Below are 12,385 nucleotides of genomic sequence, written 5' to 3' on the forward strand. Positions count from 1 at the left end.
CACACTTCCGTGCCAGGTTTTGACGGAGCGGCAGCGCTCGGCGGAGAGCTCGGATTGGCTGGAGGAGCAGGTAGCCCGCAGAGACTCTGCGCCTTCCTCCGTCTGTGGAGCGCAAGGCGCGGCGCACGCACGCACACTCGCATCCATTCCCGAAAGGCAGAGACAGAGGATCGGAGGAGTTAGATTATTTTTTATGTTCCTTTTCTTTTTGGAGGGGGTGACTCGGAGCATGAGTGTGCCATCGAGACATCGAGCAGCACCTTTTGGAGAACATTTAAAGGAAGACGGAGGCAGATTTTAGCGCAACATCCTCCCCGGCGGCGGCGCACACGCCGGTTCTGTCACACTTGGTGTGAGAAAACGCGCAGCTGGATTTAATTTTACGCAGAGCGCACGGGGTTCGGACAGTTCTTCGATCTGAGCGCCTTGTTTTTTTTTTTTAATTCTTGTTTAAAATCTGTTTTTTTGTTGTTGTTGTTTTGTTTTGGGTTTTTTTTTTTTTTTTTCCTTGACTGAGCGCGGAGTTTGACTCCTCATCATGGGTGCGCAAACTGTCACAGGAGGAGGACGAGTGCGGAGCTCCTGTGCCGAGGTGATGACCGCGTCCCGGCTTCTGCTCTTGGTCCTGATCCACGTCGGAGTGGCTCAAGGTAACGTTCTGTCGCCCTCTGAACTTGGCTGGAGTGTGTAAAAGTTTTACTACAAACTGTGGCTGCGAGCGTTTATCTATCCATCTCCAAAAAAAAACAAACAACAAAAAAAAAACTCATGTCAGACAAATTACATGGATTTTTATTTTTGGTATATTTACCAGTAAAAAAATAAAAATGAATAAAGGTCACGTTATGTTTATAAGTGTTCAGATCAGATCAAATGAATCACCCCCGCTCCATTTCCAACATGCGCTTAAATACCAAACATCCAGAAAATAGAAAATTTAAAAGAAAAGTGTAAACAAATAGACAAAAAGCTATGTCAAAAGAATTACTCTGGGAAGGAAGAACAATTAAATCTATTCTGCGTTTTCACGCGTACTTTCCTGCAGATTATAGTTGGGAAAGTGGATATTAATTGAAATCATATTTTCATGAGTCTGTTATTATTTTTCTCACAGGAAATCTCTGAGAAAGCTCATATCAGAATGTTTTACTGGCTTCATCGTCATCAGATTCCAGTTTAACGCAGTTATTCACCAAATAATCCGTGTTGTTTTGATATAAATGTGAAATTTGGACATCTTCCGTGGGGAAAAGTGCTATATAAATGCAGTGCATTTGCCACAGTGTTTCTGAAAGTGTTTGTGTGTCACATCTGTGGTCTGTCTGCTGTTCTGTGGGCTATAAATATATTTGAGGTATACTCTCAGTAAACTACAGGAGTACTCAGTACCCCAGACTGCATACTATATGCTTTTGTGGAGACACTGCAGGCCCTTCGCCAGTGTTAACCCCACTGGTTTTACGTATAAATATATCCATGGATTGACAGATAGACTGGACATTATCTCATGATAAATTAATGTAAATGTGTGTTGACAAATAAATAAAATTCTTGGGTTCAGCACTATTCCAAAGCAGCTGGACAGTTTAATATACAAATAATGAATGTTTATGAGTGCACTGGTAAGAATGGAACATTTTATCTTTCGCCAAATGAAATATACTTATCATTGCACAGATGAAAAAGCATTCATTATTTGTTTTATATAACACCTAAAATAGATCCTTGTCATTTGATATTTTATTAATTATACTTGGAAAAACAATCAGATAGTTCAGAAACAATCCTGACGGTGTAGTTCGTACCTGATGTTGTGCAAAAACAAACCCTGCCATGTATGTTTTTCAGCTAAGCGCCGTTGCCGCTAGAGTGCGCGCAGTGTGGTGTGTGTGCAGTACCACAGAATGTATAGAACCAAAATTGCACAGTAAATGGAATACAATGGCAAATGGTACGAATAATCCATATCATGTGACACAAAAACCACCAATCAAATGACACGGATCTATTTAGGCATTATATAATTGCTTCTAATCTTAGCCACACCCACTTACACATTTTTGAATCTTCAGGCTAACAGCCAGAAAAAGTGCGTACATCAGGTAAATATTTGTCACTTACAAAGCAAGTTTTTGCAAAAAGAAGAAGAAAAAGGAAAAAAAAAAGTCTTCCTGTGATGTGATATTGACATTTTGGGCCCAACATCTGTGTAGTTCTTTGAATCAGGCTAAGAAATAAAGCAAGCTCGCAAACAGTCAGGAAGCTGCAGGGCAGGTTGTTGTAGCCACAAGCTTTTTATGTTGAGGGGGGGAAGCAGTCAGTGTTCTTGACCTTTGACTTTCTCAGCCCAAGGGTTTTTGGAAATTGGTGTACAAACACAGCGGGTTAGCTAACAGTGGTGTGCAGGACAGGTTTTCATACTGGCAAGCAATTTGGATTGGGTTGAGCTTCCAGTGTTCTTGACCTTTGACCTTTTGAATGTGAAATCAATTATGTTGTTGGAATCGGGCTTCTGAAGACTATATGCTGACAATCAGGCATGTTTTGCACATATTTTCATGCTCACAAGCAATTTGTGTTTATATATGTGTATATATATATATATATATGTGTATATATATATATATATATATATATATATATATATATATATATATATATATATATGTCTCCAGTAACTTAACATCATATAGCATTGTTTGACTCGGCCACCGTAACAAACACGACAGACGTTATTGACCTCACAAGCTAATTTTAAGACAAAAAAAAGGGGAGGCCAGTGATGCTGACCTTTAACCTTGACACAAAAACCCAACCCAGTGAACTGGTTGAAAGCTATCCTGAAAAATTTGATATTATCAGTTTATCCATGTTACTGGCAAATGTGCTCTTTTTTTTGGCTGCAAGCACAACTCCCCCCCCCCCCCCCCCCAAAAAAAAAGTGCTCAGCAGATTTAAATCAAGACAAAGTTACATTAAAGAGAATCACAGTGATTGGGTGTGTTTTATTTTGAAACTGATACCACCTTTATATTAAAGGTCGTGCACCATTTTCCTCGTGAGGGGCTGTGCACGCTGCTCCAGAGCACCGTCCCTCTCTTGCTCTCTCTCTCTCTCCTACATTGTTAATGAGCCGCAGAGGCCGAACCAGAGTAGCTCAGGTCCGGTTTCTGCGGGTCGGGGTGAGATGACATAATACCCCACATAGAGCCCCAGAGAGGCCCGAGTCATTGACTGGGTGGGAACTCGAACAAGGTTCTCCTCTGTCCATTAAGAAGTCGATACAGCAGGAGAACGTTGTTGCAGACTAATTAATGGCATTGCTATTTTGGGGATCCGTGGGGTGAACGCTACACATTTCCAAATCACGGGAGAGTCACTTGTTCAGTGTAAAACAACTGGTAGCTGCACTGGCTCACTTACCTGCAGCTCTGTGTGCAGAAATGGAACGCTGCCCCCTTTTTTTTCCTCCCTTTTCTCCACGTTTCATTGTGGACTGGATTAGAACACGGTTTGTGACGGCGGTGTGGATTTCATCCTGCTGTTCCAGTGTATCTTTCGAGGTGGAATCCGACTCGCTCTCATTTCAGAGAGACAGAATTGAACGCCGGGACATAAGAGGTCTCATTAACCCGCTGAACTCTTCACAAATGAGACAGGTTGAGTCAGTTCTGTGACAGGAGCTCCACTGGAAAACCTCACTGGAGGAACAGATGTGCATCTGGCATTCCGGCAAACGATACCAGCACTGTGGCGTGCTGATCGGCTGTGTCGGCTGTTCAAAATGACAATGGAGTGTGTCAGATTTTTTTTTTCACAAGCATATTAAAGATGCCTTCTACTGAAAAATTGTCCATATCTCTAACAGTACTTCATTTTTATTTTTATTTTTTGCTGTTCACTGTCTTTTCAAGCTTTGCAATATTAAATTCAAATGTCCACAAAATCCACAATCCGTATCAGATCAGGATCCAGCTTTGTCAGACGATAGTGAGTGCCAGTCTGCACCTCACTGTCAAATATGAGAGTGAATGGGGCATGTTTGATTAAGATATAATGTAAAATATACATTAAATAGGGTTTTCAATGTTAAATTTAAATGGCCACAAAATCTGTAATCCGGATCAGATCCAGATCAAACTTTGTCAGACGCTAGTGAGTGCCAGTCTGCACCTCACTTTCAAATTTGAAAGTGATTGGGGCACGTTTTTTTAAAGATATAATGTAAAATATACATTAAGTAGGTTTTCAATGTTAAATTTAAATGGCCACAAAATCTGTAATCCGGATCAGATCCAGATCAAACTTTGTCAGACAATAGTGAGTGCCAGTCTATACCTCACATTCAAATATGAGAGTAAATGGGGCATGTTTGATTAAGATATAATGTAAAAATACATTAAATAGGGTTTTCAAAGTTAAATTTAAATGGCCACAAAAACTGTAATCCAGATCAGATCTGGGTCAAACTTTGTCAGTTGATAAAGGATACCATCCTATATAATGTTGTCAAATATGAAAGAAATTCAATATTTTTTTGCAGCGTTATGAATTCTTGAAAATGTGTTCACCGTTAAAGGATAGGGATTTTTCCAGTTTTCCAAGATTTTTCCTGACTTTGACGTTTGGCCTATAACCTTGAAAACTGAGTCAGGTCTTGCCTATCAGAATATGAATCTTCCATAAAAAATTTCATAACGATATTTGAAATATGACATAACACTGTTTATGCAGAAAAGTGAAACTTCATATTTTTATATTTTAAATTTGTTTATGAATCCCACATATTTAGCAGCATTAACTTTTTTTTTATCCACTTTAAATGTGACTAAGTTTTTTGTGCAATACTGTATGTTTAGAGTTTGATGCTTTTATACTATTTCTAAATTCTCTACTGAAGGTTGCTGAAATTCAACCTGCTGCATCACAAAATGAACTGACCAATCACAGTTGTCATGGGCGTGGCTTCAGGACTGCTTCATTTGCTGTGAATTTTTCATTTCATCGTCGGGAGAAACTGCATTAAGAACATTTTTAGCAGTGTTGAGAACAATTTTCATCAAAAATGTGTGCACATGTATTTATAAAGAAAAAAATTGAGTATAATTCCACTTTTTATTAAAAATAAATTGGTTAACTGCAAAAGCGATGCTTGTAAAAGGTGTTTTTTTTTAAGCTGGGAAAATCTGATTTGTAATTATGGCAAGTAAATATGAATGTACCAAATATTAATATTTAATTTCACACCACTGAGTGAATTTGAGCAAAAAAAAAAAAAAAAATACTGTTTCTTTATTGAGTTCACATATTAAATTTACTTCAAGTGTGAGCACATGAAGAGGGAGGATTTCTAAACCTTCAAAAAATTGAGACAGATTATGTCCTCAGCATTCAGAAAATCATCTCGTTTTGCACGTTGAGTGAATGATGAGAAGGTCAAATTTGTGAAAGTGGCCTTATTCTGCACCTTACTGTTCCCCACCCACTGACACAGTGTGGATGCCGGTGGCCAGGCCCGGGTGTGGGCCTTCCTGGGATTACTTCACTTTTTCCAAAAATGCCCGACTCTGTCTGTCTCCACTTTCTGATGATGTGTCCTCTGAGGGTTCTTTATGGAGGGAAACACTAAAGGCTCTTTAATGTACACTGGTGACTCACCGCACAGCGAGGCTTTTTCTGTGTCCGTTTCACACAAATCTGAACTTTTTAAAAAATATTTTTTTTTAAATACAGGTAAATGTTATTTCAGGCATTATTTTTATTATTATTATTATTCTCACAGGCTTCCCACTGGCCGGACAACTGGCTCCACTGGGGCCGCTAAAGTTACAACCGTGGAGCTCCTTCTATAAACAGGGGCGTTTGTACACAATGAGTACATTGTGTGATGCTTGTGAACGACCAGCGTCAGTCAGCCGCATGCCAATATGACGCACATACGATACGTACTGTACATTTAAGCAATTTGGAGTAATTGAAGGAAATTAAGATTCAGCACGAGGGCGGTGTGTGCAGTACGGTCTGACAGAGCCGCCCAGGGTCAGAGCAGCGTGCTGGTTTCTCGCTGAGCTACAGGCGGACTATGGGAGTGAGTGATAATTACTGTGAAAAGTGGCTGCTGAGTTTGCCTCCCTTCTCCACTTGATGTCACATACTAATGTTATGAAGGCAAAAAATATGTACACGGTGCTATTTTAGAAGTGGGAAGAGTTTTGCAGTCATTTAACGGGTCGGCATACCGTCTGTTGTGCTCGTAGAAAGTGCTGTCACTGTCTTTGTTTAGCCACCGCATTATGGATCCCCAGTCACTAATTTAATGTCTTCATTTGTGGAGTTATCCATCTTAATTTGCCTGAAGAATACATGTTTTAGTAAATCTCCCACATGATTATTCCCTTTTGTAAATTAGCTTATTTTCAGAGTCATCCCCTCCCCCAAATCTTTCATTGAGTATTGTAAATAAGACCATAACAATCATATGGTCTTAATGTTTTTTGTATATGTATGTGTTCGTGCATTTGTGTGACTTTCCACAGGATATCTCAAACACTAATAGAGGAATATTAACCAAATTGTATGCACAAGTTAAGACCCACCCAAGGATGAACCCATTAAATTTTCAAGTTGAATGATCAAACGACAAGGTCACAGCACAAGGTCAAAATTTTTACCCAAAGCAAATGAATCAGCAGCAATAGATCCAAGGTTACTAAGACATGGATGGGAATTCATGTGTGCTTACAATATGCAGGTTTTAATTTGATCTTGAGTTGACCTTGAATACATTCAAGGTAAACACAGGTTGCAGTAATGAATCACAATATACTTTGTTCACGGATGCAGTATCCGTATAGTGGCCGGCTTTGCACTTGCTAGTGTGTAACTATCTGGGTTGTGGCTGTAATCCTGCTGGAATTGTCAAGCTTTGTAAAACTAGAATGACATTCATATAAGTCCATGCCTTCTCCAATGCCTATTGAAATATAAAAATGAAAAATCATATTGCCATTGCTTTTTGGCATTCTTCCCTAAAATGTAATGGTTTCTCTTGTATCTTTTCACAAACATTTGATCAAAATCATACCAATGGGCATGATGCCAATATAAATTTGAATAAATAAATGTATTTTAAAAAGTACATTTTATGAAATTGGATTCTAGCAACATCGCCTTTCCGGAATTAAAAAGGACATGTGTTTATGAATCATGGTTAATAAAGGAGCTTGTAGATTCTGACAGGGAAAAATATGGCCCATCCACAAGTTTGTTTATGACAGTATGCATTGTCTATAGGAATAAATAAAAAGGCTGACAGGACCTTTTTTGTTTAATATTTATAAGGGTTTAGTACCAGTGTGAATCAATCTGAGTCCCGAACAGAGAATCGTGTTCTCTGAAATGAGCCTGTTGACGCAACAGGCAGGAAGAGAGACACAGACTCTTGTGATATTCTCCAGGCTCTAGGATTGGTTGTGAGGAAAAGATTGTCCACAACAGGGATTGAAACAAGAGGTGACATTCTGTAGTTTCAGGAAGTGCTTGAATGAAGTCTGTGTGATATTCCATTGCTGATCTATTAACAGGAACACGATGAAAAACAGAGTTGAAAAGGCCCTCAGAGGGTTAAACAGACAAGTTTACAAAAAATAGAATATCTGAAGTCATTGCCACAAAACTGACCATTTTTCCTTTACCTATATATTAGCAGGGGCTGGAAATTTGACCCTATTCTTTGATTGATCGTGTCCAAAATCAAATCTGTTCTTTGCATAGATAAGCACAAAGTATCTGCCAAGTTTGATCAAAATCTTGGGAGGCATTCTTAAGCTATCCTGTCAGAATAAACAGTCATACACCAAAATGATCACAAGAGCGTATACCCCCAGCAGCATCGCAACAGTGGGACCTTATACAACATCATTCTAAAGTCTTAAGCACCCCAGTATGTTTCAGTATACATTTGTTTTCCCTTCATTATTATGTCAGTAAATGATTAAATCTGACATTTCCATAAAGATAACAAGCAGAATAATATTAATTAATGAATCATGAATTTATCAACATGACATTCTTGGAAAACCACAGGATAGACTGAACAAACTAATTCCATATTTAATGTAAACAGTTTTTTTCTCATAAGATATAAAAGTTGTATTTTGAATGCATGACACTAATATTTTTGCACAGTTGTGTTTGTCCTTGCTCAGCCCTCTTTCTGGATCATTCCCATAATCTAATCAATGATAGGTTTGATCAGTGATGTCCGATCAAGAAACTGTAACATGGATCTAAACTAAAATGAAGTAGGTTTGGTTGTCAGTCACACCAAACTGTCACACCAAGTTCTGTGAACATCACTTTATCCTGGATTTAGCAATGCTGATGCTGACACGCATCCAAGAAACGGATGCAGGTGGCGGTGGTAGCTCACGCTTTGCAAGAAAAACTTGACTGTAAGAGACTTTAATAATGACTTTGGATTCCGGAGCGCTCCCATCTTCCTTCTCTCCCGAGGCAATGACAGCGGTAAGAAGAGGGTGATCGCAAGGACACAAAAGAGGCAAATGGGACAGAAAGATAAGTGGAGGAAACTCTTGGGGTGAAAGCAGGATATGGAGGACGGGGACAGACAGAGGGAGGAGGAGAGGACATAGTGTCATTAATCACTGGGTGTTACACTCTCAACTACAGGGGAGCTTCACAGTGCAACATTCACTTCTATTAGCAGTCTATTAGCACGGCGCACGATGAGTAGGAGTACTTGATGAGCAGGCCTGTGCCAGGAAGGCCAACCTGGGTGTCTGCCAGACTGTATATAACCTCGACAAAAACCTCTGCGACGTCACCCATAGGTTTTCTGAAGAGCGGGTTTGAAGCTCAAAATGGGGCGGCTCCAAATGTCGCCATCTCTGTAGTGCTGGACTCCACCTACCCAATCCCTTAAGTGGGTAAAGACGTGGAGTGTTGTAAGACTGGTGTGATCTGGGCAGGATGAATGAAACAGAATACGCCCCAAATCTTGGAGCAAATAAGCTAAGGCTAATGGGCTAACTTTGGCTTAGGTGTTTGAGTAGAGGTTATTCGGCAGACTGGGTGGCGGGTTTCATAACAGGCGGCTTGGGTGCTGGTATTTAAAACAATGACTGATATATTCTTTCGTACCTGTGGCACCATCAATGGAGTTAATGTCACCAAGCTGAGCTACATACTAAATAGTGCTAACATATAAATTAAATAATAACAAAAATTTAGTCAAAGGAAACTTTGGTGTGCCAATTTTTTTATATGGTGGGTTAGTACAGTTCACCGCACAGTAAGCCATATTAGCTCAGATATTTGAAATAAAATGCTTAGCAAAGACGAAGATGGTTGAGTCCACAACAGCTAGCAGCCATTGTTAGCGGGGTGTTGTTTCTGATGCCGTAACTTCCCGGTTGGTCTACTCCCATTTCATCTACTTCCCATTTGGTCTGCTCTCAGTTCGTCTACTCCCATTTTGTCTACTCTCAGAAATGTAGAGTAGTGCCATTTCATCTACTCTCCTATTTTCCTGATTTTTTTTTCTTAATTATTTACAAGATTTTGAATTATAAGAGGTTTCAAAGAATAGATAAACCAAAAATACCATGAATTGGTGCTATATAAATTAATAAATTTGAATTGGTGCTATATAAATTAATACATTTGAATTTGAAATTAGAATTTTTGAAATGCCCCCAATTTCCAAAATATTTTTTTTCCAGTATTTTAATTTAGGGTTAGGGTTAGGCTGGAGTTTCTTTTGTATTTGTATCAGTTGCTATATTTAAAGACAAAAATAAGTCATTAATATAATATTACTCTTTTAGTTTATTTAGAAAGCTAGTTTTTAGGATGTCGTAGAAGTTAGTTTTTATTTCTTTGTATGAAATTAAGGAAATTATCAACTAAAAGTTGAATTTTTACTTTCATTTGCATAAAAATCCAAAACAAAATGGGAGTAAATAAAATGGAATTTATGTACTTTCCTAAGAGTAGACCAAATGGGAGTAGACCAACCTGGAACCGAGCTGTAGACGAAGTGGGACTTTTAGTGTACACAAAATGGGAGTAGACCAACCGGGAATAAACCTCCGATGCACACTACCTGTCATTCAAACATCCTATCATACACAGCTTTATGGCTTAAAATATCTTAAAGTGATGAGTTGTATAAAAATTCATCCAATGTAGAGTTATTGTGAACAAGGAAACTAGTTACAGAGACTGAAAGTTTTTTTTTTTTTTTTGGTAGCAATTTGTAAACATGTTTATTTCTGCTGTAAAATTGGGAGTTTTAACATGGGTGTGTTTCAGAGGATTGAGTCGCTTTTGCAGTCAGGTCAAAAGGTCAATTGAGGGACTACATATTTTACCACTTCCACATTTGCTTCATATATCAGTGCCAGCAGTTTGAACTGTCTGCACCACCTATAATGCATGTGCCCTAACTGAGAGGTCTGTCAGGAGGTAAGCTGGTCAAAATGCATCGATTACTGACTCGCTGCGGCATGTTCTGCTTTTCAGCCAGTGCGCAGCATATTAAAATAATTGTACAGAGGCCTATATTCAATCAAGCTCCTAGATAATGGGGGTAATGATGGCACGGATGATGGCTGCAGTGACCTAATTTCCTACCTGTGATTTCCCCTCTGCCAGAAAATGACTCTCTTCAAAGTTGAGTATTAGTGCTTGAGTCATTTCTCATTCAGAAGCTGGTCGGCCTCGTGCTCGCCAAGAGCGCTGTGATTACAGGATCCCAGCCAAAGGGGGTGGGGGGGGGGGGTGTTGACCGCCGGCCGTGCTTCCCCCCCCCCCCCCCCGATCTGCAGTTCATTTATGATTAGAGATTAGAGCTGACCAGGTGGAGTGAGGGAGACTGGAAGTCAGAGCCAAGGGGGGGGGGGGGGGGGGGTCGAGAGAGAGAGCGGGAGAATGAGAGAGAGAGAGAGAAGGGGGAGTGATTATGAGTTAAGTGGCCCTTCTCGTGCCATTATAAGCAGCAGGACTGACAAGAGTACATCATGAGTGAGTATAAGTACACACTCCACTGCTGCCCTTTAATTTGGCATTCTGGCATCCTGACCTCCCCCTTGGTGCTCAACCGCTAAAGTTCTCCTGCATTTTTGTGGTCCTAAGAGGAAATGAGCAAAAAAACATGTGAGCGTAAGTGCAGGTAAGTAGCTGTTTGAGGAGTAATGCAGAACAAAATGATGTTTGGTAGAAGCAACTTTTTCCTTACATAGTTTATTTATTAATTTTTGCTCCTATAACTCCTCTGGGAGGCATAATTACCTCCACTGATGGGTTTATTCCCTGCCCTGGTAATGACGTAGGTCTTGGACAGCAGAAATGTAGATGAGTGGGTGAATGAGTGTTAGTGCATCCCAGCCAGCTTGTGTAGACAAAAACTTAAAAACAATAAAGGTCATCATCTTGTAACTCCAAAAAATTAAAAGAACACATAATGAGGGCAAACCTTGTTCTATCTGGTGAACTTTGAAGCATCAGTGATTGAAAGAGCAACTTTGATTTGTCTGTGTAATATTCTGTAGACACACTGCCACCTGCTGGATGGTTAGTGGAGGCACCTGCTTTCGTGATTGTCAGTTAAAGGGGAACTGACATTTTTTCCAAAAAACAAATAAATAAATATATATATATATATATATATATATATATTTTTTTTTTTTTTTTGGCGTTTTTGAGACAAAAACTGTTTGAATCTGTGCCGTAGTGATTTACAATGCAAACACTGTAATGGGTTACTCAGCTACATCATGTATTTGTACAGGGAAACCTAAAAACACAAGAAACCACTACTTGTCACCACTGAAGAAGAAATGGCATTAGATGCATCTGGTAGCATGGAGAGGATCCCTACGGAGGTAACAGTATACATGTTCACCTCACTGCCTTATGTAAAGAGACTTTATAACATGGCCAGTTATATAATTAGCCGCTTACCTTACCGTCCTGGCCATGTGACGGTGAAGAGGGGCCTGATCTTCTGCTTGGAACAAGAATGAGCTCCACAGTCAATAGGGCATCGCAGTCTCCTTTCAACAATGCGTGATATCGTGGGATTTGACCAAGCATGGGGACAGCCAGTACCATTGTGCAATATATACACAGTATAACTGTACATAGATAAATGGTGTAGTTTTGTTTTCGGCTGCAATCACTGAAACATTCGCGAAAAGTGCAGGTTTTGCTGGTTAGCTGTGTTAGCCTACACAGCTAACCAGAGTAGCTGCATTCTCTCTTCTGCAAAATCGCCTCAACATGTTTGAGTTCCGTGTCATAAACACACGTCCACTTTCCCACCGCATCGTCACTTTTTCTTTGTATTTACACTTTGTTTGCG

The 12,385-nt window shown here is 39.6% G+C and overlaps 1 protein-coding gene across 4 annotated transcripts in view; it reads left to right on the forward strand.

Annotated features, from left to right (window-relative positions):
• Nucleotides 1-226: 226 nt before the first annotated feature.
• unc5c (unc-5 netrin receptor C) overlaps nt 227-12,385 on the forward strand; it is a 299,504-nt gene continuing 287,345 nt past the window's right edge. For all 4 annotated transcript variants that reach the window (XM_034191664.1, XM_034191665.1, XM_034191666.1 and 1 more), the window contains exon 1: nt 227-650. In XM_034191664.1, coding sequence (XP_034047555.1) covers nt 539-650 — 112 coding nt within the window. In that variant the 5' untranslated portion in view covers nt 227-538. The remainder of the gene's footprint in view (nt 651-12,385) is intronic.

Source organism: Thalassophryne amazonica, chromosome 17 (genome assembly GCF_902500255.1).
Source record: "Thalassophryne amazonica chromosome 17, fThaAma1.1, whole genome shotgun sequence".
Lineage (NCBI taxonomy): Eukaryota > Metazoa > Chordata > Actinopteri > Batrachoidiformes > Batrachoididae > Thalassophryne > Thalassophryne amazonica.